Source organism: Amphiprion ocellaris, chromosome 10 (genome assembly GCF_022539595.1).
Source record: "Amphiprion ocellaris isolate individual 3 ecotype Okinawa chromosome 10, ASM2253959v1, whole genome shotgun sequence".
Taxonomy (NCBI): domain Eukaryota; kingdom Metazoa; phylum Chordata; class Actinopteri; family Pomacentridae; genus Amphiprion; species Amphiprion ocellaris.
In genome coordinates this window covers 21,352,487-21,376,758 of record NC_072775.1, presented here as the reverse complement: position 1 = coordinate 21,376,758, position 24,272 = coordinate 21,352,487, and the positions used below count along the sequence as shown (strand labels likewise).

The 24,272-nt window shown below is 39.3% G+C and overlaps 4 protein-coding genes across 6 annotated transcripts; all 4 read left to right on the top strand.

The window, feature by feature from the left end:
- The first annotated feature begins 4,650 nt into the window (after nucleotides 1–4,650).
- On the top strand, nucleotides 4,651–7,377 carry bcl10 (BCL10 immune signaling adaptor). Its single transcript, XM_023268961.3, has 3 exons — nucleotides 4,651–5,151; nucleotides 5,541–5,829; nucleotides 5,926–7,377. The coding sequence occupies exons 1-3, from the start codon at nucleotides 5,101–5,103 to the stop codon at nucleotides 6,327–6,329; spliced, it is 744 nt and encodes a 247-aa protein (XP_023124729.2). The 5' UTR covers nucleotides 4,651–5,100; the 3' UTR covers nucleotides 6,330–7,377.
- Nucleotides 7,378–7,521: 144 nt separating this feature from the next.
- Nucleotides 7,522–14,748, top strand: mcoln3a (mucolipin TRP cation channel 3a). The gene is made up of 13 exons (XM_023268960.3): nucleotides 7,522–7,742; nucleotides 8,505–8,730; nucleotides 8,831–8,998; nucleotides 9,093–9,246; nucleotides 9,514–9,595; nucleotides 9,671–9,767; nucleotides 9,907–10,006; nucleotides 10,647–10,759; nucleotides 11,702–11,851; nucleotides 11,998–12,099; nucleotides 12,200–12,322; nucleotides 12,425–12,631; nucleotides 12,737–14,748. The coding sequence occupies exons 2-13, from the start codon at nucleotides 8,509–8,511 to the stop codon at nucleotides 12,875–12,877; spliced, it is 1,659 nt and encodes a 552-aa protein (XP_023124728.1). The 5' UTR covers nucleotides 7,522–7,742; nucleotides 8,505–8,508; the 3' UTR covers nucleotides 12,878–14,748.
- An 876-nt stretch (nucleotides 14,749–15,624) lies between these two features.
- On the top strand, nucleotides 15,625–22,057 carry ssx2ipa (synovial sarcoma, X breakpoint 2 interacting protein a). Of its 3 annotated transcripts, none has more exons than XM_023268972.3 (14): nucleotides 15,625–15,778; nucleotides 16,898–17,035; nucleotides 17,253–17,416; nucleotides 17,629–17,838; nucleotides 18,264–18,374; nucleotides 18,458–18,593; nucleotides 18,682–18,757; nucleotides 18,846–19,026; nucleotides 19,223–19,370; nucleotides 19,615–19,751; nucleotides 19,966–20,139; nucleotides 20,240–20,357; nucleotides 20,718–20,871; nucleotides 21,507–22,057. In XM_023268972.3, the coding sequence occupies exons 2-14, from the start codon at nucleotides 17,002–17,004 to the stop codon at nucleotides 21,649–21,651; spliced, it is 1,788 nt and encodes a 595-aa protein (XP_023124740.1). In that variant the 5' UTR covers nucleotides 15,625–15,778; nucleotides 16,898–17,001; the 3' UTR covers nucleotides 21,652–22,057. The 3 variants fall into 3 exon arrangements, with proteins under 3 accessions (XP_023124740.1, XP_023124738.1, XP_035803461.1); XM_023268970.3 differs by having other exon boundaries at nucleotides 15,695–15,939; XM_035947568.2 differs by having other exon boundaries at nucleotides 15,695–17,035.
- A 101-nt stretch (nucleotides 22,058–22,158) lies between these two features.
- On the top strand, nucleotides 22,159–24,230 carry gng5 (guanine nucleotide binding protein (G protein), gamma 5). Its single transcript, XM_035947571.2, has 3 exons — nucleotides 22,159–22,329; nucleotides 23,304–23,446; nucleotides 23,949–24,230. The coding sequence occupies exons 1-2, from the start codon at nucleotides 22,249–22,251 to the stop codon at nucleotides 23,427–23,429; spliced, it is 207 nt and encodes a 68-aa protein (XP_035803464.2). The 5' UTR covers nucleotides 22,159–22,248; the 3' UTR covers nucleotides 23,430–23,446; nucleotides 23,949–24,230.
- The last annotated feature ends 42 nt before the right edge of the window (nucleotides 24,231–24,272 follow it).

Genomic DNA, 24,272 nt, shown 5'->3' with positions numbered 1-24,272 from the left:
CAAAGTACAAAACTTCCCACTTACAGCAGAAACATTGTATCTTCTAAGTATTAGAAAGAAAGCAAATATAAAAGTGTGTTTACCAAATTGCCAAACACTTCCTGTAGCAACCATAAAAATTTAACTTTCTACTGTATGAACAAAAACATCCATATTTGCAGCATTTTTTTTTTCCTCTTGCAGTTTACATGCCAGAGACTATCCTGACAGGGAGACTTTTACCTTCATAATCCACTGAAATTTAATATATGACGGCTGTATGCTCATATCTCCAGGGTAGTTCTTGGGATGTGGTCAAATGAGTAAGGTGGGTGGGCGGACAGTAAAAAGTCTTTTGGTGATACTGCACATATTCATGCTAAAATAAACACACAGAAAAATAGACAAAATATGGGATTGAAATTCAGTGTGGCATTAAGACTGGCTGCAGAGAATGGAAAGGCAGAAATACCTCCCAGTGGTACCACAGAGAGTGTGAGACAAGCTTGTTTTGGCTGCTATGTGAGAGCAGGTCGGACTCTGCACCACAGACAGGAATGTCTGTAGGAGCTGTGTGGATGTGATCGAAAATCCAGTTCATTACATCATTTCTAAAAACGCCTCCTTTTCTTTGTGTCTCGTTCTTTACAAAAGTCGCTCGCCAGTCGATGCACTGGCTTTGTCTGAGACACTCACACCTGATTGTACTTTTTTTTCCCTGAATGATATGAATTTTCACAAAGTCTCGATGGAAAAACACTTAGCATGTGTTGTCAGTTTTTGTGGTCTTTTAACAAAACCCTGTTATGTAAAGGCAGCCATCCACACAGTGTTTGACCTTTGAACACCTGACATTTAAAGGGCATCTTTCACTGACACTTTTCATCTAGAAGCTGCTGGGACGCAACACTAGCCACACACTAACCGCAGCCTTTATTTCCTACACAGAAAATCTTCAAGGGAGCAACAGAAGACCATGGCCTGATTTACAGATAGTGTACCTTTCTGCTCTGCAGTGGTGTGTTCAGCAACACATCCTACATTGCAGAACATGACAAAACAAGCCTGACAACAACCTCCTCAGGGAGCACCCGTCCTCGGTTAGCAGCATATCGTGATTAGAGGGAGGCGAAAATACTGAATGCATGTGCTCAGTCAGTTTGTGATTTATTTCATGTTTACTGGAAAGTTATGCTCCTCATGCACTGAACTTCACTGTGCATTTATGAACTCTGACACTTTGTTTCTCTGCAAAACCTCCGAAGCAGTTCACAGTTATCACAAGTTGTATAGCTGGTAATACTGAATGCCATTTCATGCCACAGACCTTCCACTTTATTTATAGAACTTTTAACATTGTAGTCTAGAGCACAAATCTGTCTTTAAGTCTTGTTAACTGAATAATGACAATGCACTTTAAAAAAAAAAAAAAAAGCAGAATAACATATTTCAAAATGTGCACAACTGCATGACATTCAAACAGTGGTAGAAATACATTCGATTAGACATTTACCACTACTGGTTTACAGATTTTACAGTTTAAGAAATATGATGCAATGTCCCTCAGTCAACCAACATTTTATAAAAAAAAATTAAAATCAGCTCCACCTCAGCCTGCTAAAATATTTAAATACTTCTTAAATACCAACTACTAGTAGATGTATCAGTAGTAACAACTTACACATATGATGCACAGTATATAAAATATGACAGTCTGAAAGAGACTAATCTGCATAAATGAGGGCCTCAAATTGTGGTAAAAATGGCTCATAAGAACAATGCAGGTGTTAAATGCTCCACTTTGTCAGGTGCCAGAGGAGAGTGAGGTAGATGTTAATCCAGTATGATGTGTGACACCCACACTGTCGCCCACACAAAGGTCTGATCAGGCTCAGTAGACTTGTGTGGGTCTACGACTGCATTCAAAGCACACTCATTTACCATTTCTTCTATCCAACTAGCTAAAATTAATGCAGCACAATACTACAGTAAACGCCATTAACCCTGACTGATTAGACCCGTATAAGAATCAATGTGTTTTTGTACCATTTTTGTCATTTTGGTTATAAAATATAATTTGTATTATTGTTTGTATTGTGTTTTGGTCCACACGAGAATGATTTCATGTTTGAAATATGTTCATTTTTCACTTTATATCAGATCTGAACATTTTGATAATTGAAAAAGACGAATATTACACAGAACTGCAACGGAAGAATGTCAACATTCATTTTGTGGACATTTTTCCACTCTTTTCCTCCAGCTGTCGCTGCTTTCCATCCCTCCAAATTTGTGTACTTCATCACCTCTTGTATAAGATTATCAGTGATAAAACGCTTTGGTTAGTTATACAAATATTACAATTTCTTTAACAGTATAAAAGGTACCTTAAACATTTAAATGGTATGATATCAAAAACATGTTTTTTGAAGAATAGCTGGAAAACAGAATGATAAAAACTTTTCATTACAAAGATTTTGCAAGAAAACGACCTCACCGGGTCATTTTTGACCCACTTCTGCGTCTAAGGGTAAAGAACATACAGTAATATTCTGTGTAGGCTCAGTTTAATGAGCGCTATGAGGGCTTCAGTTTGAAGTGTTGCAGAGGTGTTTTGTTGTGACACTGAGAGGATTTTGGAATATGTCGTCCGTCCTACTGAGGTTTCCATTCCATGCCATTTTACCTTCGACATAACAAAACAGCAGAAATATTTATCTGACAGCAAAAATGACTTGGCAGATTATGATTTTGCTTACAGAACAGACTGTCCGCTTCTAAACTATAACATATTTCTGATGATGTTGGGGAGTAGCGTGGCATCATGAGAGTTGCTTATTTCAAAATCTTTCTGATGTACCTGAAGCAGAAATTGGGTTTCCAGACAAGATAGACAACGCACACAGTTTCCTCAGCTACAGCAGGTAAAGTGGATATGACGCCACTGACAAGAGACTAAAGTGAAAATCATTGTTACATTGAAAGAAAATGACTGATTTATTGATTTAAATGGTTACCGTCTCAGTCTGGTCAGTGATTAAAACTCAACAAACTGATCTCTGTGTATCAAAGTTAGGTATTTAGAAGTTGTTTTGTTTCAGTGAAAATAATCCCTCTCCTCTGCAAAGCTGAGACATACATATTCAAACCAGACACCCGATTCTGAAGAAGAATAACCATACAGCAGGAACCAATCCTGCAAACACACAGGATTGGTTCCTTTGGTTTGTTACATATGAAACACAGAAAGTCTGAATCTGTGTTTTTGAGACCATATTTGGTCCAGCATAGCTTCAGTGTGCAAATGTTTCGCCATGGTGTTGACTGCGTATTTCTCATGGCATCTAAAATAAACATAATTTTAACAATTTTTTTTTTTAAAGCTTGATTTTTAGCAGAGAGACTTTTAAAAATACCTTGGTTTTGCATCTTTACAGTTCATCAACAATAAAGCTAATAATTCAGAAATAATGGGTCATTCTGCATAGCAAATGTTTCACTCTTCTTACTTACAAAAGCAAACTTTGCTGATAATACCACTAAATTCAGAATATTCGAGCTCATTCTATAATCCAGCTACGGGGAAGGGGCGACACAAGAAGTTGTGACTTTCTTTTCTGCTTTTTTGTTGTTCCTATCCTCTTAATCACTTTCCAGCTGATAGTGTTTTTTTCTTTTCTCAACTCAATTTTCTCATTTTCTATTTATTTTATTTATATATTTATATATATATATATATAAATATACTAGATGACTCTACGTCACACACACGTGCCTATGTTCAGCAGCTCAGCACCGACTCATCAACAATTACCACTGTTTTTTGCACTACAATATTTGCACTACGTGGTGGCCCCCACCACCTGCTGCTACTGGTCACTTTATTCACTTAGTCACTTTTTTGTTGTACAGTGTACTTAGTTGTTAGTTTTTATTATAGTAGATGTTAGCTTTTATTATAGTATTTACTTTATCTTTATTTTTATTTTTATCTTTATTTTTATCTCTACTATTTGTTAAATGTTTAATGTAGCAGCATTGCACCGAGTCAAATTCCTCGTTTGTGAACCTCATGAACAATGGCAATAAAACTCATTCTGATTCTGATTCTGATTCTGATTCTGATATATATATATATATATATATATATATATATCATCAATCATCATCCTTGAAACTGGTAATATTTCTACTTTGGTATTTATATGCATCATATTATTTTTCCTCGTCTTTTGTCATCTCTGTTTTTTTTATCATTATAGTCATTTTCCTCATTCTACTTGACAATTTAGAGTTTGTTTTTCGGTTTTCTCAGTCAATTTTTTTGCTAAATTTATCAAATTGTTGTTTAATTACACCATCCTTATTGTGCTGGCTATATCGTTAACCTGATACTAATGCTTTGTTTTCCTCATTCTACTTAATAAATGCTTTTATTGCTTTGTGATTTTATTTGTTTTAAGAAATTCCTCTGTCAATATTGTTACCCTGACATCCATGACAGTGAAGCAACTGGTTTAAAATGAATTGATTCCTGTGATTTGCACATCGAGTAAATCCATTTTGTTTAACCATAAAATCTTTGAAATGAATGAACACATGCAAACATCCAGGAGGACACTGGTTTTAATGTGAACAGTGAGCTGAGGTGCCACAGCGCCACCCAGTGGATCCACCAGGAACAGCGCTCCACATGCGAAGAACCAGGACTCAACCAAGCCGCAATCAAAGCCAGGAAAGTGGGACGGTTTTCACTTTTCCGGCATCGTGAGTAGAGATTTCGGCCTGGATACAGACTTTTTTCCTTACAGATAGCTGTACGAAGCAGCTGTAAATGTTAAATTAACCGCTCTGCTGTGTGAACTTCTCTCTTCTCTTGTCGACGTAGTTAAACCTCGACACAATCAGGAAGTCCGGGGATTTTTTTTTTTTCACTTCTTGAAACGCAAAAGTTGAATGGACAGTGGATACGGTACCTTTTAACGACAAATAATGAGCTTTCTCATTCTTTGACGCTTCCGGGTAATTAATTGGTGGGGTTAATTTCACTATTAGACTGTTATTAACGTATTTTAGCCGTCATTCGTTACCCGGAACACCTGGATTTTACTACACTGAAGGATGGATGCTCCTCACCTCACTGAAGACGAAATGGCAGACATAAAGAAAGACGTGAGTATTATTATTCAGACCAAAGCTGGTAGCCAGATAAAGCCTTTTGTGATAAGGTGGTAAATGGAAATAGAATTATTATACAGATGAACTTGTGGTACCCTGTTTAGCGTTAAAGGCCTGTGAAAGGAGGAAATTCCCCACCACACCCTCTGTGTGACCACATCAACTCCCAGTCATCCAGATTTACATTAACACAACAGACTGAAGGTTTAGTGAACTTCTCTGTAAATACAGTCAGAGGTGTATCCAGAACCACACCAGGTCACACCACTAGTGGTTTCACACCACCTATTGTAGTGTAGACAAACTCATTCAAGGTGTCCCCCTCCAGTTCAGATCCCTGACCGCTCTCTCTGTTCCCCTCCCTCCTCTCTGTGGATCTCCAGGTGCTGACCAGACTGCGGCACTACCTCTGCGACAAGATCAAAGCAGACCGCCACCTCGACTACCTGCGTTCTCGCAGGATCCTGACGCGAGACGACGCCGAGGAAATCAGCTGCAGGACCACGCAGACCAAGAGGACGGCCATGTTGCTGGACATCCTGGCCGAGAACCCCCGCGGCCTGGACGCCCTCATCGACTCCATCCGGGAGATGCGCGCGCAAAACTTTATCATCGCCAAGATCACAGACGAGGTGCAAAAGGCCAAAAACGAGAAGATCGAGTCTCTCAGAGGTTAGTCACAAAGCCCATGTGCAGCTCACATGTACAACAACTTATTGATGTTTTAATCTTATCCCCATTTAACCACATTCTCTTGTAACTCAACAGCAGGCGCCTCTAGTTCCTCATCTGACAGCACCTTCAGCCCTCCAAGCACAACCAGCGACTTCCCCACAACATTTTCAAACAACTCCACCATGCTTCTCCACCCAGATGGAGAGCGAAGTCCTTCCACTTCAGACGTGACAGGGTCCCTTAGTCTGCCTTCGCTACACAGAGGTGGAAACCCTCCCTCTGTGGCTGGTGCTAGCATCGCCGCAGCATCCTCCTCCTCCAGCCTGCCGAAGCCCGGAGACCCCGGAGCTCCTGCGCTGCCGGACGAGGTGATGGTGGAATCGCCGTCCAACTTAGATGCCGGAGCGGCAGGATGCACCAGCAGCGGAGGAGATCCAAACTTCCAGCCTCTCCGGTCGCGCTCGCTCACTCCAACATCACACAGGAACATCTTTTAAGTACACATCTCAATGGGACAGTTACAGAGACAGACCAGCAGAACCCTCAGCTCTTACACAAACACTCTCATTGTCTGTTCGGTGCTCCTCACGCCTTAGATCAGGCAGTTTGCGAGAACTTGCTGCACATGAGATGTACTACATATTACCACAGTATCAGTCAACTCTGTAGAGGGGAAATGGGGACATGTTATCACTGGGGATGGGCTCATGTTTCAGGGTCTGATGCTGGTGACAGTTGGTTACTCTAGTTCTGGTGAAAGGTTACGATCCCTTAGCTTTGACAATATATACACGTCTTTTCAACAAATGTTTAAAAACAAGAAGATGTACAAGAACTTAAATACAGGGTTTCCCCAAAGTTTGGACACATAATTGTTTTGCCTCCACAGATTAAATATGGTTTTGTCCAAAGAAGAAAGAGTTGAACCGATACTTCTCAGTGGACGTGAAGGATGGACACATCGAAAGTTAGCAGATTGATTTAGTCTTTTGACAAAATCCTGTGTGTCCAGACTTTAGGGACACCCTAAAGCTAGAATATGAAAAAAAATTATTTACATCAGAAATTGTCTCATCAGACAATAAGAGGATTATAAATCTGTGCGTGCATTTAAGGCAAGCTGTATCACCCAGTAGTTTGTAAAGATAAAATGCATCAGGCTTAGATTCCAAGCGAGAAAATCTGACTCACCCTGCCAAACATTTTCAACGTTTTCCTCTCGTATCAAAAACCTGCTAAACTCTCAGGTAAAATGACTGTAGCTACAGTTTATGTGCAGTGCTAATGAACTTTTCACTTTTTTACACTGGAATGACTGCTTCAGAGTGTGTAATGAGCCAGTCTGCCTTGGACCAAAGCACCAAATGGTTTCTAGCTTTCTCCGATGCATCGAGTCAACAAGAATTTGCTTCACATTTTTTGTCACTACAGAAGTCTTGAATCGCATAATGTGAAGCGCACACCATGTCCTGCTTGTTTCCTGTTCTTTCCCTGGTTATGTGCCATAATCTGTTGCATACTAAAGCCTTTATATATAAATTGAAATGCTGTGTTTTTTACTGGATACTGTATGGTTGATTTGGGAGGGATTTTTCTAATTGCATATGAGCTAATGAGCAATACTTGAAGCAAAATAGTATGTGAGACTTTTCATATTTCTTGAAATACAGTATTTATTTAGGAAGTCAGATTCATAGGGAAATTATTGGCACATTCTGCGCTTCTGAGTGTGCAGGGATTCTGTAGCTGGTAGCTCTTTTGTTTTGGAAAAACTGGAAAAGCTCAAAATGACGCAGAGGAATGGCAGTGTCATCGTGGTGACAACCACCTGCTCCTCATAAAGTGTAGAGAAGCCTTGAGCGTCACACTGTTTGCTCTCTGGATCACTGGTGCACAGCAGGTGTTAGCAGGTAACTCATTTATTCTTATCATTATTATATAGAGAGATGGATATGTTGACTTTTAATATATGTAGTTTGCAGTAAGTTGTAAACATTTGAAATGACACAGATTACAAAAATACCATCAAATGTAAAAGTCTTGTTTATTATTGATGTCTGGATTTTTCTGGAAAAAAAAAACACATTTAACAGTACCATATAAACTACCAGCAAAAGTTTGGACACACCTTCTCATTCATTGGTTTTTATTTAATTATTTTGTACATGAGCTATTAAAGAGTACATATGGCATTATGTTGTAAACAAAACAGTGTTAGTCTTCAGTATTAATCTACAATGTAGAAATATCACAAATAAATAAAAAGCACTGAATGAGAAGGAGTACAAGCTTTTGACTGGTAGTGTATTTGTTTCATAAGTATATGAGATCCATACAACTGTTTTCACATTTATTCTGTCTCTTCTGCGTAGTTCTGTTACAATAAGCTATGGGGGAACCAAAGTTGTGCAAAATACATACTTATGGTTGACATTAGAGCTTAATGTAGCACAACTATTGTACACCGCAGTGTAAAATTTGAAAGACAGGTAATATGATAACAGCAGTGAATACATGCAGGAGAACCAGTTTGATAAACATCAGAATGGCTGGAATGGTAGAAGCCTTTCCTCCTCTCCAAAAGATGTCAGACGTACAGTGAGAGTTCAACAAATGCATGAAGACAGACATTACCACGAGTGTCCTCTCAGAGAAGTAGTTTGTATTTTCAGTCTGATGGAGGACCGTGAGCCGCTGCTGGCTGCGAGGTCAGAGGAGAGCAGGACAAATGGCCACGTCGCATGGAGCACTCACACTCTGGAGTCCAAGGCTGTGGAGGATTTCAGACGGAGGCTTAAATACTTCTTTATGAACCCCTGTGAGAAGTACAAGGCCAGGGGTCGGAAACCATGGAAACTGATGCTACAGATCTTAAAAATCGCCATCATCACAGTGCAGGTAGCAATCACTGGATTACAATTTACTCTTCTTTAAGCATGAATGTTTACAGAAGGTAGGTAGCTGCTTGTCTCATCTGCATGATCTTTTCTCCAATCAGTTGGTCTCTTTTGGCCTGAGCAACCAAATGATGGTCACCTTCAAAGATGAAAACCTGATGACATTTAGACATCTGTTTCTCAAAGAATACAAGGATCCCCGACTGGGAAGCTATGCACTTTACACTAAAGCAGACGTGTACGATCACATCTACTACATTATCAACAGGGTACTGAAAATGTTGTTTAATGGCATGGAGATTTCATAGTGTTTCCTTTGGAATTTCTTGTCATTAAAATGTGTGTCACTCTTGTTTCTTTCAGTACACCAGCCTCCAAAACCTGTCTGTAGGTAACCTTGCCTATGAGAGTGTTGACGGCAAGTACAGTCCTCTGTCTGTCTGTCAAGTGTTTTATAGAAACAGCAGCATTGATCCTGGAAATGACACCTTTGACATTGATCCACATATTGAAACAGGTACAAAAGCAAGCAAGTCATGTGGAACTTGAGTATTTAAGTCTAAGAGCTGCCTCAGGTTGTTTCCATGTTTAATGTTTAATGCAGGATATATTTATGGATGCTGATTCATGGAAATAATCACAGTGTGGAGTTGCATGTGACACCAAAAGAGGAAGCTTGTGTTGCTAAAAGTCACATATTTAAAGGGATTTATGCAGAATTATTCCTTTGAAAACTTTAAACTGAACGACTAATGCAGACATTGTCCACATGTTCTCCTCACAGATTGTATGTCTATTTACCCTAAACAGTCACTGGACAACAACAGCTTGGCAGCACATGTCAACTTCTCTTTAGATTTCAAAAGGTGACTAAGCTGAAAATACTAGCTTCGTGCCAGGTGGTGAGAGTGCTGCCTGCTAATATGTGTTTGTGTGTCCAGGCTGCTATCAGTGAACATCTACCTGAATCTGAAAACCATCAATCTGCAGACTGTGCGGCACCACGAGCTGCCAGACTGTTATGACTTCCATATAATGGTTGGTGACAAACATGAAAACTGCCACACCCTCAGCTGAGCTTTAAGGAAACACTAAGCAATTGATAAATAAAATGACAGTTATCGCGCATTTTGTTGTGCTATGCTTCTAACAAATCCTCTCATATGTTTTTACACAGATAGTATTTGACAATCGCGCACACAGCGGGAAGATAAAGGTTGACATTGAAAATGATGTTAGGATTTATGAATGCAGAGACTGGAACGTGGAAGGCACATGTAAGTTCAGCTGAATGACACCCACAAATGAAATGCATGCAGTTGTTATTATTTATAAAGCCAGCAGAGGGCACAGTGATTTTATTCTGCCATGTTTGTGTATGCATGACCTTATAAATAATGATTCAATTAGTTTGGTTAATCTCCATAAATCCTCTGTTTATTATGGTCATGAAAAGCTGTATTTTAAATAGTTTTTGAAGAATTTACACGACCGTTCAAAAGCTTGGGGTCACCCAGACAATTTCATGTTTTCCATGAAACACAATGCCGAGTACCATTAGAACAATGCCACATTAGAACACAGGAGTGATGGTTGCTAGAAATGTTCCTCTTTACCCCGATGTAGATATTCCATTAAAAATCAGCCATTTCCAGCTAGAATAGTCACTTACCACATTAACAATATCTAGACTGTATTGTCTGATTCATTTAATGTTGTTTTCATTGAAAAAAGCACTTTTCCTTCAAAAAATAAGGACATTTCTAAGTGACCCCAAATTTTTGAACGATAGTGTGTGTATAAATAACATTGACTTGACTAGATGTGACTAAGAAACGTATCTATTTTTTGTAGTAGAAGCAGTAACAAAAATGTGACAGCACAAACTGATTTGAAATCTCTGACTCTGGCTTCTAGCTGGGAAGAACAATTATCTTCTCCTGTTGTTTGATTCTGTGGTCATCCTGGCCTGTCTCACCTCTCTGATCCTCTGCACACGATCCGTCATCAACGGCATCCAACTCCAGTTTGTAAGTTACTGCGTGGGGAACAAGTAAATGCTGCTTTTCCTTTACCAGTCATAGGTGTGGGATCTTTGCTACATGTAGCAACTGGCTCAACTTGTGACCTATTATTAGCACATCTAACACACACACAAATCTGATGCAAAGCTATACTCTGCATACTGATTTTAAAAAGTAGGCTACACATTCTTGGCCTATTTAAGTATTTGTGGATTTAACTATAACTATTTTAAAGCAACAAATACACCAGAAATTAAATTGTGGCAACGTGGAGAGCTCTTTCAAACTCATTTTTTTTTTTAGAAATTCCTAATACTGAACTTTTTAATACTCCGCCAAGGAATACGGCAAAGTTAGGTGACGCTCAACGTTGGTTTGTCTGTCTGTTTGTCTGTAAGCAACATTACTCAAAAACAGATTAACGGATTTGAATGAAATTTTCAGGGAAGGTCAGCAATGACACAAGGACCAAATGACTAGATTTTAGCAGTGATGCGGCTTATAGTCTGGATCCACAGACTTGTTAAAGATTTCTGTATCATCGTGAGATAGCAGCATGTTGTCACTTTAACTATGGCAACAAGTGAACACTATGTCAGCTCGATCACAGCAGTCGATCAAATTAATTGCTGCAGAATTATCAGGACTTAAATGTCGGGAATGACACAACGACTGAGCAGCCTTGGCAGAGTACTGTGCTCTCTGAGTGCTTTTCTTGTTACTTTCGTCATCTTTGATGGTTGGTAGTTGTATTAGTGTTTAAAAACTAGATCATAAAACCCTTACAACGTCACTGCCTCCTCGTCCAATAACACATATAAGCTCACATATAAAAATGTTTTACCATTTTATGTGGAAATTAAACAAGCCGACTGCTGTGTGAAGGACCGAATCCATGGTTTGTGTGTATTTGTGTAGCTGACCTGTTTTTATATTTCTCTTGTGCAGGAGTTCAACGTATTCTTTCATGCCTACTACAATAAAATTGTGACATGGTCAGACCGCATGGAGTTTGTGAATGGCTGGTATATTCTTATCATTGTGAGTGATACACTGACCATTGCTGGATCAGTGTTGAAAATCGGAATACAAGCAAAGGTTTGTTTTTCATTGTTCTTGTACTGTATTGCCACATATACTCACTGCAGGAATCAGTTTTGGTCTGAAATCAGCACTCATAATCCATGATGCTTGAAAAATTAGCCCCAAATGCTTTCAGTATAACCTCTCTTTTCTGCTTTCAGTTCCAGACGAACTATGACGTCTGTAGCATCTTACTGGGAACAGCCACTATGCTTGTCTGGGTCGGTGTGATTCGTTACCTTGGTTTCTTCAAGAAATACAACGTAAGAATGAAGCTGCTTCCTGTTTTAGGATAATGCATCAGCCAACATGTAAGGTGCAAATGCATATCCAGAGGGACTGAAACCTTTTGTTTCTGTTTAGCTTTTAATCTTAACCCTCAGGGCAGCATTGCCAAACGTCTTCCGATTCTGCTGTTGTGCCACCATGATCTACCTCGGGTACTGTTTCTGTGGCTGGATCGTCCTTGGGCCTTACCATGACAAAGTATGACAGTAATATTCATCCATTTAAAGTGGCACTGTGGCCTCATCAGTTCCCTTAAGCATTCAGGTGCTTGTTGATATTAAGAAAACCTTTTTGTTCCAGTTCCGAACCTTTGACAAGGTGACAGAGTGCCTGTTCTCTCTCATCAACGGGGACGACATGTACGCCACCTTCCTGCAGATGAGAGACAAGACCTACATGGTGTGGCTGTTCAGCAGACTCTACCTCTACTCCTTCATCTCCCTCTTCATCTACATGGTGCTCAGCCTGTTCATTGCTGTCATCACCGACACCTACGAAACCATCAAGGTCAGTCTGAATCAGCCACGCAGTTATCCTGCAGAGATGTTGTTTATAATGAAGTGTCCTCATTTTTATTTATTTTTTATTTTTTTTACATTGGTACATTTCCAGCATCACCAGCAAGACAAGGAGCCGTTTTCCCAGCTTCAAGCCTTCATAGCAGAGTGCAGGGACCAGCCTGAATCTGGGAGATACCAGACTGATGACGATCCGTCGACCTGCTGCTTATCTCCATGTGGCTGCTTTGGATAACTCGAGAGGATGTAGTGTCTATTTGTTCCTAACTGAGCAAAGACTTGGCACCATGAGACTGCAAAATGCTCCACAGAGTCCTGATAGTCTGTGTGGAGCTTTGATTATGTGAATGACTTTTAAGAATGCTAGAATATCGACTTACTGAGATAGAAGTACTTCTACTGCACTTTTACTCAACTTGCTGAAATGTAAATTGTCAAACTTTCTTTGTTAAGACTGCTTAAAGCACTGAATGATCACACCACCACCATGCACCATTCTATCTTTAATACTTAGAGTATAAATATACGAATCAATTTTGCTTTAGTTCAGTGATGCATTCAAAAGCAGTGGGCAGCTTTTCTTTCAAAGAAAGAAACATTAACAGGGAAAAAAGATCTTCTGAGCTGCCAATGTTGAAATTTCCTCCTGACTGCATTATAACAACATAACTAGGCCTTTTGATTTTACAAGCACTTGATTGCAAGATTTCATTTAAAATCTATGTAAGTCAAAGTCAGTTCACTGAAATGTGACCAAGAATGCAGCACAGCATAAAAAAACATCATTAAGTGTGACTTATTTCTATTCCTTGGGTTTATTCTTAAAGATTCTTCCTAAGCAATTTTTGATTTTTCATCAAAACATGCAGCTCGATCAGAAATGTTGTGCTGTGACTTTTGGTAAGGCATCGTCATACAGTTTTAACCAAACGAAAAAATGTAAAATTGAAACACTTTCTTTTACGTTCTTCATATACATAATTTGCTGGTCAAATAATAGTAAATATCTGTAAAATAGAAATTGACTGATTTAAGTAAATAGCGTAATTTTATGGCCAAATGTAAATGAACCAATCTGTAAAACTACAGATTTTTGATATCCTTTAAATGCATTTTTCTCTCTACAATTTTACCAGTTTGTAATTTACCAAAACATAGACAATCCAGACAATAGACAAAATAATCCCAGTGAAAATAACCATTAGTTGCAGTTCTAGACTTGACTGTAATTGTAAATAAGGCTGTTAATAGTAGAGAACAACATACTGCTTACACACAATAATGTCCAATATTATCATATTTAATGATATATCCATAACATGCCATTTTATATTATAATATGTGCTTGTATTTTTGATATTTTAAGTACTTTTAATAATATTTCACTTGCACATGCAGGCCTTTAACTATTACTGGAATATTTAAATGAGAGTAATGGTTCTTTTGTGTCACTAAAGGATCTGAATGCTTTTTACACCACTTCTAAATGCATCTTTCTTATACAGTAAGAAAGGAACCAATCAGGGTTCGTGACGTATGCTTTTCAAAACACAAATACTTCAATACTTCATGTATAATTATAGCGGTATGTCTCAACTGGTAGAATCTGCACTGACACACTCAGAATTTCTTCAGAAATTTTATAGTTGTAATTGCATTTCATCTTGTGCTGCAATCATCTTCCTCAGCTGTATATCACCATTTAAAAACTACATGGATTAGTTTGTGTATTTTGTGTTGATTATGTTGGGTTTGAATTTAATATTGGGAACTGTTTATTTAGTACATGTACACCAACCACTATGGAAAACAGGAGTATGTATCCTACTAGAGATGTGACGTTCGCGAATGAGTCAGTCGGTTGAACGACTCTTTTAAGTGAACGATGAGAACCGGTTCACAGTTGTGAGCTGATTGTATATGCAAATTGCCCACACGTGTCATCTGTGTGCGCCATGAGTTTGAGTTGTCCACGGCACGCTTCATTCACAGGAATGCAGCTACATATGTGCAGCTAACTTAGAGGAGGAGGAGGAGGAGGAGTGTTAGCGTCACCCGAGTCCAACTGGCTTTATATTTTTAAGATACATTTTATTCTTATTTATTATTTTTATTATTATATTTTATGTTTTTACTGTATATATATATGTACAGTAAATGTACAGTAAAAACATAAACATTATATATATATAATGTTTATGTTTTTACTGTACATTTACTGTACATATATATACAGTAAAAACATAAAATATAATAATAAAAATAATAAATAAGAATAAAATGTATCTTAAAAATATAAATAAAACTCAATTGTGTATATATTATATATAAATAATAAAATAATAAAAACCTAAAAATGAAAATATAAAGTATAGTAATACAAATATAAAAATAATGAATAAGAATTATATGTATATAAAAATATAAATAAAACTCAGTACAGTATATATTGGTGGAATGTGTAAGTTTGAATTATTCTGATCCATATCATATCTTATAACTGCTACCTGTGATTGTTTCCTTGATAAAAACGAGTTACCCCTTGTTGATTTCTAAAAAAAAAAAAAAAAAAAAAAAAAAAGGAAAAAAATGAATATAACAATGAGCCAGTCTTTTGAATGGCTCTGAAAGGTACAACTCCTCAAGATCCGGCTCCCTTCAAAGAGCCATAAATCCCATTTCTATATCCTACACTGTCTCAGATTTCTAAGCAAACCACGCGTTGAACCAATACTGGGCCTATTTCCAGGTAACAGTCCGTCAAATTAAATGTTGTTTCATTGCACTTTACCACTGATGGCACTAGTGTGTCTGTGCATGCATGTGCAGTTCTGGGGCAGTACAGTGAGGTAGCCTCCTGCAGCATCACAGGTGACACTTACCTCCTGCCTCCACAGGGGTGCATTGCAGTGCCGCAGGACACCTGACAGCAGTTCTCATTTGCATAATTCACATGTTCACATCCAATGCACGGCTCACATACTGGTTGCTTAACAACGCTGCCTCCAATAACAGCGCAGTTTGGTTGGCTGGCAGCAGAGGACTGGGCTTCAAAAAACACAGGCAGCTGCTGCGGTCGGTGGGCTGATCTAATCTGTCGGTGTGTTTGTGCTCGGCTGCGCTCACATTAAGATAGGTGAGACTTCTGACAGTTGTCGCTACTGTTTGGACAATATGACGACCGGACTCGGCGGGACGGTTGCAGGTGTTGTCGATGAAGGAAGATTTTGCTAATTTTAAGAACACCACCGCAATTGGAAACTATCGGATTTAGTTGACCCGTTTCACGCCCTACCTGTGAGTGTGTTTGTGGTGTGTTAACTTAGCTTAGCTGGTGTCCAGGTTAGCAAACGACACACATAAGGTTAGCACTATTTTTTGTAAACAGTTGAGCTAACATGAAATTCATTACTAACCCGAAATATTTGGCTGAGTTACACTGATTAGCACCTGAATGTCTAAATGTATTTCACCATAACTGTGGCCATTTGCTTGACAAACGGTTTAGCAAACTGGCTAAAGTTAGCAAACATTACATACGTTACCTTCTAAGTCGTTACAAAGTTTGCTGGTCTTAAATGCCGTGCTAATGTATGGAGGTTTTAAATAACAACGTTACAGAAAAGACACTGCTTTACACCAAAACACACTTGACTTTATCTCAGTCAGTGCAGCTCAAGATAGAAGTTGTATATTTTCTGGTTCACTAGATAAGAGCACTCAGAGTTTTTAAGACGTATATTGACGCAGAAAAAGCAGCCACCTCTACTGACCGTTACTACTTTAACTCCAGCCTGTATTAGAGGTATTGCTGAACATGGACGCAGTGTTTTCCCTTTTGTTCAACACAATGTGCCTGGCAGTCCCTGAGCACAAGTCGAACAGTACATAGTAAAGTTGTGGGAGTGGCTCATGGTGTAGTTTGCTATCTGGTCCAGCCTGTCTCTCCGGAGCATTTTTATATCATGGGATTTGTCCTAAAGGCAGAAAAGTACAAAAACACACACAGGCAGCTCTCTGATTCAGTCCCACTGTAATGGATTCTCATTTTTATCTTTGTAAATCCTTTGGCTTGCGGCTGAGATCATCTCACTACCCAGGAATTTAGATGCCAGCCGCCAATAGGAAGGCCTTCTCAAACCACAGTCTAACCCCCACTGGCACACACACATCTGACAGATAATCCCGTGTGGGTGATGCATCGGCCCGGATTATGCGTTGCTGGTCTATCTCGTGGCTTGTTGCTCTGTTGCAGGGCTCTGTTCCAGTGGGATTCTCTGATCCACCGCCTGGCTGCTAATCTGTCTCCCTGGTGAAAACTCATGACCTCACATCCTTGTGTCCTGATGCATCGGTGATATGGGAGAGTGGTGGACAACCGAGACATCTATGGGTAATTTTCTCACCTAATGGGGTGCATTTGGTGGAGTGTTTCAAGAATAGAAAGGCCCTTAGCTGTGCTTATTTTGGGACCTGCTAGAGGTGACCCACATTTTTGTTCTCGTTTTCGAGCAGCAACCTAATTCAAGCCTCTTAGCAGGAGGAAGAACAGTAGATATGATGTTCATACAGTTTGCTATATTTTGCCTTTCTCTCTTCTCTGTTCTCAGAAAACTATGAAATCTCCAGCATATCACATGTGACAATGTCACCCTCGAGACGGAACAATCTTGTGTCGATGTACTCTTTTCCCTTGTCCAAAAGCTCCTACAGTGTGATAAGTGCCTTTTGCACTGAGGATAATATTCCTCAGTGTATTTCATACATAAATCAGGTATGGAATTGCCAAGGTTTATATGATGTGTCGTTTAAAATCTGTTCATACAGTCAAGGCCTTAACTTTAGCGCTGATGTTACATTTTGACAGTTATGTCCTTTTTAATACTCCGTTTCTCAGTGTGTGAGTTATACTTGACCTTTTTATTTTCTCTAGACTTAACTTGACACAATTGCAGGACAATGACACAAGCCCTCTTTCATTCACAGGAGCTTGCCTCGTTGGGCCTCTCCTCCACATGTATTGAGGCCATCTCACCAGGGGACACCGGCCTGAGCACAGTGCCAGCTCTGAATGCCATGTATGAGCTGCTACAGATTCACAGACGAAGTATGTGCAATTTAGAGGAGCTCGAGAGAGAACAGCTGAGGAAATCCAGCACCTTGGAGCATATACAGATGAGCAACACCAGACTCAAGGCATGTATGATCTGCAGTCTCTTTTCTTTTTTTAGTTCAATTCCAAAATCCGTGTCTTTTTCATTTCTCAGTGGATCCAGCGCTGCATACCTACAGAGTTTAATCTACAGATTATGTGCTCGAGTAAAGGTGCAGTAATACAAATTTCAACCACAAGAGGAAAGAAAAGAAGACACAGTTGTGCACATAGTAAACCTCCCCAATCTTTCAAAAGAAATGAGTATGATTATTTAGTATGACAAACAGATTGGATACATATTTAAGAAGTCTTCCTGTAATTCTAACATGGCAGTCTGCTGTAAGAAATTCTTAAATATCCTTTGATAGAACATTCCAGATTTAGTATTGAAGGAGGTTGCTCAGAATTCCATTCATGTAGCTTTAACCTTCAACTGATTGCTTATATTATGTATATTTCCCTTCAGGACCAGTTGGAACTGTCCATAAGGGAGAAGTCGGGCCTACATGAAACGGAGAGGCAGCTACAACTCAAAATTAAAACTTTGCAGAGCTGCTTAAAAACAGAGAAAGATGAGGTGGAGCTTCCCTTTATGCTCTATTTGCATTTACAAATTGCAAGTGAGACTGCAAACTCTCATGGTTCAATCATTCTGGACAGGTCCAGAAGCTCCAGAGTGTCATTGCTAGCCGTGCCTCACAATACAGTCACGATGCCAAGAGAAAAGAGAGAGAAGCTGTAAAGCTCAAGGAGCGCCTCAGCCAGTTGCTGATTGACAGAAAGGATAAGAAACTAGGTAAAGGTGCTAGTCTTCAGTAAAACTTGGTATACATCATTTCAGAACAATTCAGTTACATTTTTGCTCCACGTTTTTCCCCAAATAGCTATCGATGTACTTAATTGCTTGGGACGGGCAGATGGAAAAAGGAGACACTGGAAGACTACAAAAGCAACATCCAGGTATTATGAAAGTCATCTTGTCACCTGTTTAAACATAGAATGTGTAATAATTACATAAATGAATTTGTAAATTGCTGACTATCTGCAGCCACGAGGACGAGATGTACAAGTCTTTACTCAGCGACTATGAAGCGAGTCAGAGGTCTTTAATGCTGGAGAACGCTGAGCTTAAGAAAGTTCTCCAGCAGATGAAGAAAGAGATGATGCATATCCTGAGTCCACGCCAGCCCTCTACCAGAGGAGCCACTGCTGATGACAGCCAGGAGCAGGTATCTGAATCACACACATGCACATAAACAAGCCTGAAAGATGGATTTGCTAAGCTGAGGACTGTATTGATGGATGCACAGCTGCTGGTTTTCTGACCAAATGCATAATTTGATTAACCTGTGAACATGTTCATATGGGTTAGATTAGGTGAGATGAGAGTAAAATAATTATATACTTTCTGCTGTGTTGCTACAGGCTGACTTGGATGGAGAGGCGAAGGGAGGCGACGCCAGCAGGGAATCCCTGGACCAGTACTGTGAGCATGCTCGGGAACAGCTCACCAATAGCATCCGCCAGCAGTGGAGGAAACTGAGGAACCATGTGGAGAGATTAGATAGCCAAGGTACATGCAGCACTCTCACTTATACTGAAATACTGCAAAAGTAACTCAAGTTCTCAAGTTTTAGACACTGGATATTTTGATCCATAAAATTTGTCTTTGACAAATGACTCACTGTGAGTAAGGTTATTAAAAGCTGGATTCTGGGAAGAAATGTGTGACTTTTCCCCTTTAGCATTTATTGACATGTTAAGTCAGGGAACAAACAGGGATGGTCAGCTTATCAACAGTGTTTTTGTTTGCCAAGCCTCACAAGCACAGAATCAGCTGGAGTCTAATAAAGAGGTGATCCCACGGGAAACCCATGAGGATGAGATGGAGAGGATGAGATGTGAAGTCCAGCAGTGCAGAGAGTTCATTCACGCACAACAGCAGCTCCTCCAGGTCAGTATCTGTTTTTTTCTATGGTGATAAATGGTCTCATGTAAAAAAGCTGCTTTGAAGATTACACACCAGCATAAGAGGCTCCTCATGAGTGCAATTTAAAAAATGAAATTTCATTTTAGATCAATGAACCCTTGTCTGTAAAACATTACTGAAACTTTCTTGGTAATGATAAAGAATAATTCAGTGTAAAACTGTGTTTCTGCTTTTGCAGCAACAACTCAACACATCATTTGATGATGAGACTGCAGCTCTACTTAATGATTGCTACACACTGGAAGAGAAAGAGCGTCTCAAAGAGGAATGGAGGCTCTTTGAGGAACAGAAGAGAAACTTTGAGAGGGAGAGAAAGAACTTCACAGAGGCTGCTATTCGCCTGGGGCGAGAGGTAGTCAAGTCTTCTGACATGATACCACAGTTTAATGAACCGTTCACTGTGAGGGTTGTAAGTGTAGTTTGTTTATTTTTAATCTTTTTGAATTCCACAGAAAAAGGCTTTTGAGGAAGATCGTGCTTCTTGGCTCAAAAATCAGTTTTTGAACATGACTCCCTTTACACACCGTAGGAGATATTCCTCGTCTGATGGTCAAAGTGCCTTATCAATTAGTAAGTCAGTGTAATTTAATAAAATAATACTTTTTTTTAAACTCACAATCCTCCTTTTAAGCAAAACATAATTCACAATGCTTGTAGTATGTTGCACAATTAAAATTGTAGGACTGGCCTCGGTCATATATTTCTTTTCACTTTCTGCATGCTGCCTGGGGACATGAAAGAAAAGCACAAACTGAGGGCATCTAATGGTTTGAATTTGACTAAAATTACTGCATCTTTAAGGGTGGAGTACCTGTAGTTGACAGCGTAAAATGATAAACACTAATGCTGGAAAAAAAGATCCAATCAAAAACAAGCATTTTTCTTCTAAGATTGAATAAAAACACCTTTTGATGATTTCTTGCATCACAGGAAGTGAGCCAGAGATCAGGATGTCTTCAGTTAAAAGTCAGCTGGCCAAATCATCAACTTACACTACATTCTCCACTCCAAGACCTTCACAAAGTGCTCCTGTGCCATCCACAACTGAACTTTACCGGACACTCCGCCTGATACCAGACAGCAGGTATTATTCAGTCACTTTGCTAGTGCATCGAGTGTTTCATGTTTTCAGAACTAGAGTTTGATTTGTGCAGTGTTATTTTCGTAGGAATGCTGCAATTCAGTGACAACAGATCTAAAGTACCTTTTAGTACTACAAATGTATTTTGTGTTTGTGTATGAGTGGTCACTTACCGGATGTAGGCTGCGGCTATAAACCTGCCCCTGGCCACGCATGTTTCATGTGCTTGTTATCACTGTCAAAATCCCCTCAAGCTTGTATTAGTGGCAAAATCCCAGGGCTCGCATGCTTTCAGACTAAAAGTTTAAAGTTTGTGTAATAAGGCAGCACTGCTAGTTTTTTCTGTAAAATAACCATGTTAATCACAGTTCTTGCCACCTTGTGTATGAATATTCTACCAAGACAATTCCTCTCACTACGTTTTGGGAACACAGAAGTTGCATCCTTCGCTTACCTCCACCCATTATGATTAGATTAAGGAATTGCAAACAAGCTAGTGTTTTGCTTTAATTTTTTCCACCCCATGCTGTAGAATGATAATGAGGTGCTAAGTGAGACGAGTGTACGAGTAAGGATCAGAGTTCATTGCTTAGGGTGTGTCACACATTAATCATTAATCTTCTCTTCTCCCTTTATAGTTCGTCCAGACATTCAAATCGAGGACGCTGGCCAGAGTGCAGCAACATCGAAGATGGAGAAACTCTAGTCAGGCCAAAAAACAGACTTCGATCTGGCGGCATGAGTATCTTCTCTTTGGGTGAAGACGAAAACAGCTTCACTTAAAGAACCTCCAGTGCCTTTAATTTTTTTGCCACTGCGATGGACTTTAGCATCAATCCATGGCTGACTTCCATCAGCACTAATGAACAATTTTCTTTGGACACGCACAAATCATTCACCAAAGCTGATCAAACAAGGAAGCACTTTATGAGTCTGCCATTGTTCATTTCTTTATCCTACAAACAGATCAACACTGACAATTCAGTTTCTAAGCTCTATTTAGAGGGAAGCTGTCTAGCTAGCTGGGATTTAAACATATGGTAGTTGGAAATCTCTTCCTAAATATCGATTATATTGAAAGTAACTTAAATGTTTACATATTCAGTAAGTTTAATTGTCGATTTTAATTTAAGTATATATTGACATTAGATTGATAATGATCTGCTATGTTTTAATAAAGATTTTTTTTTTTTTAAATTAGGCGTTTGATATTCTCTGTAAGTGGGCGCCCACTGCTGTGTTTCCTGGGAGCTGCACTCACTAGTGTGAACAGCCGGAATCCGGATGTCATCATCTTTGCTTTTGTCTCAGCATCCAGCCGACAGTCTCCCACTAACCAACCAACCCAGCGGTTATTTTACTCAAAAAAACACACCAAGAATGTCGGGGTCGTCCAACCTGGTAGCCATGAAAAAAGTGGTACAGCAGCTCCGTTTCGAGGCGAGCATAAACCGAGTGAAGGTAATCAGCGGGTTTATTGTTTTTCTGCCAAATAACGGAGAAATCTCGACTGCTTCCCTGATCCGCTAACAACGCTAGCTGCTGCCAGAGGCTAGCGGCGTGTTAGCCGACAGTCAACAGGCGGGGCAGGGCGTTGTTTGGACCGAAGGGGAAGTATTAAAGTGATAAAAATGTAGTTAATAATCACTCAACATTGCAATAAGAGAAGATAAAGTCGATATCTCAAGCTAATTACTGCTACTGTGTGTTTAAGTTACTAACCGAAGATTACTTGTAGCTCTGGGTTGTTTGCTAACTTGCCTTCGAACAGTCAAACTGTTTTCTTCATGAGCATTATACTGGTGGATATGTCGAATTTCTGCACTTCTCCATTTAATTCATGTAAGTTATTGCTCACATTTTACTTTGTAAAACAAAGCTATAAAGCAAAAAAGGACAACTTGGGACACTTCCATCCATCCATTGTCTATACACAGCTTAATCCTCATTAGGGTCGCAGGGGGCTGGAGTCTATCCCATTTGACTTTAGGTGAAGACAGGTAACACTCTGGACAGGTCACCAGTCTACACTTTGGGAACTTGCTGAGGTGAAATAAACTAAGTAGCCAGAATAAAATAGGTGACTGTGCAGATGATCTCTGGAGGGTTATGCTGATTCAGAAACTGAAAGCGTTACTCTGTACTTTTTTCTTTTAACATCACTGTATACAGAGGTTATGGTTGTACTTCCATGTAAATGAACATGATCTATTTTTGAAGTATGCCTGCAATTCCAGTTTAGCAGCTATCAGATTTAGACAGCAGCTTTTCATTTCTAGAATGATTTCAGCTTAAATACTGCATCCTACTGTTTGTGGGAACATCAGGATTCAGTTTTTTGAGGAATTAAACCCAGCTGGGTGTCACTTTAACCCTCCTGCACAAGAGAAACCTGTGTGATCTCATGTACATTTCCATTCCTTTTGTGTCACCAGGTTTCCCAGGCAGCTGCAGACCTACAACAGTTTTGCATGCAGAATGCCTTGCAGGACCCTCTGCTCACTGGTGTGTCCTCCAGCACTAACCCCTTCAGACCACAGAAGGTCTGCTCCTTCTTGTGAAACCACTGTATTCATTGGTAAGTGTGCCAAATTTGTAATTTTTTTTACACACATTGTATGTCCCATGCAACAGCACATGCAATTGCTATAATTTTCTGAAAGATTTTATGTGAAAAAATCTGGCAAGTAGCTGATGTAGAGTTTAGAATTTCTTGAATGTGTTTTGAATAAGACAGGTGTTCCTTTCATGGTTATAAAAAAGGTGTTTTCTGTGATATGATACCCGTCCACTGTATGAAAACCATTTAATTTGAATGGCTAGTAAATATTGATTTCCTTTTAGTTTCCCTCACAGTAAAACAGATGCCGCGGTCAGCTTGAATATCACAGTGTTGTCAGTGGGGAAAATATCCAAACATCCAAAGAAACCTGTCAGATATCACTTCCTTTTTTTTTGTATACTCATTGTGTCTGCTTTATATCTGTGACCCTAATTGAACAAATTCAAACCCCAGGAGTTAATTTTCCATTTTTAGATCTGGTTTTATTTATGCATTTATTTATGTATTCATTCTGCAGGCCTTCATTTTAATGCTACAGGGAAAAGTTGACCTCAACACTGCTCCTCATGCCAAGCCATTATACTGCCACGGGATCTCTCAAGTGTAGAACACATTGGAGTCATGTCAGGAAGAAGATCATCTATTTTCAGCCACGGTCATAGAAGAAAGGAGACAGTTTTATTTTTCATGGCACAGTGTGATTTTTGAGTAAATTATTGTGCCTTTTCTATTCTATTTTAGTCATCACTGTTCTGGACTTTTTGTATTTAATGAATAAAAACATTCTTTACTACTCCAAGGTTGCCTTGATTGGCTTTTTTTTTGTTTGTTTTTTTGGTAC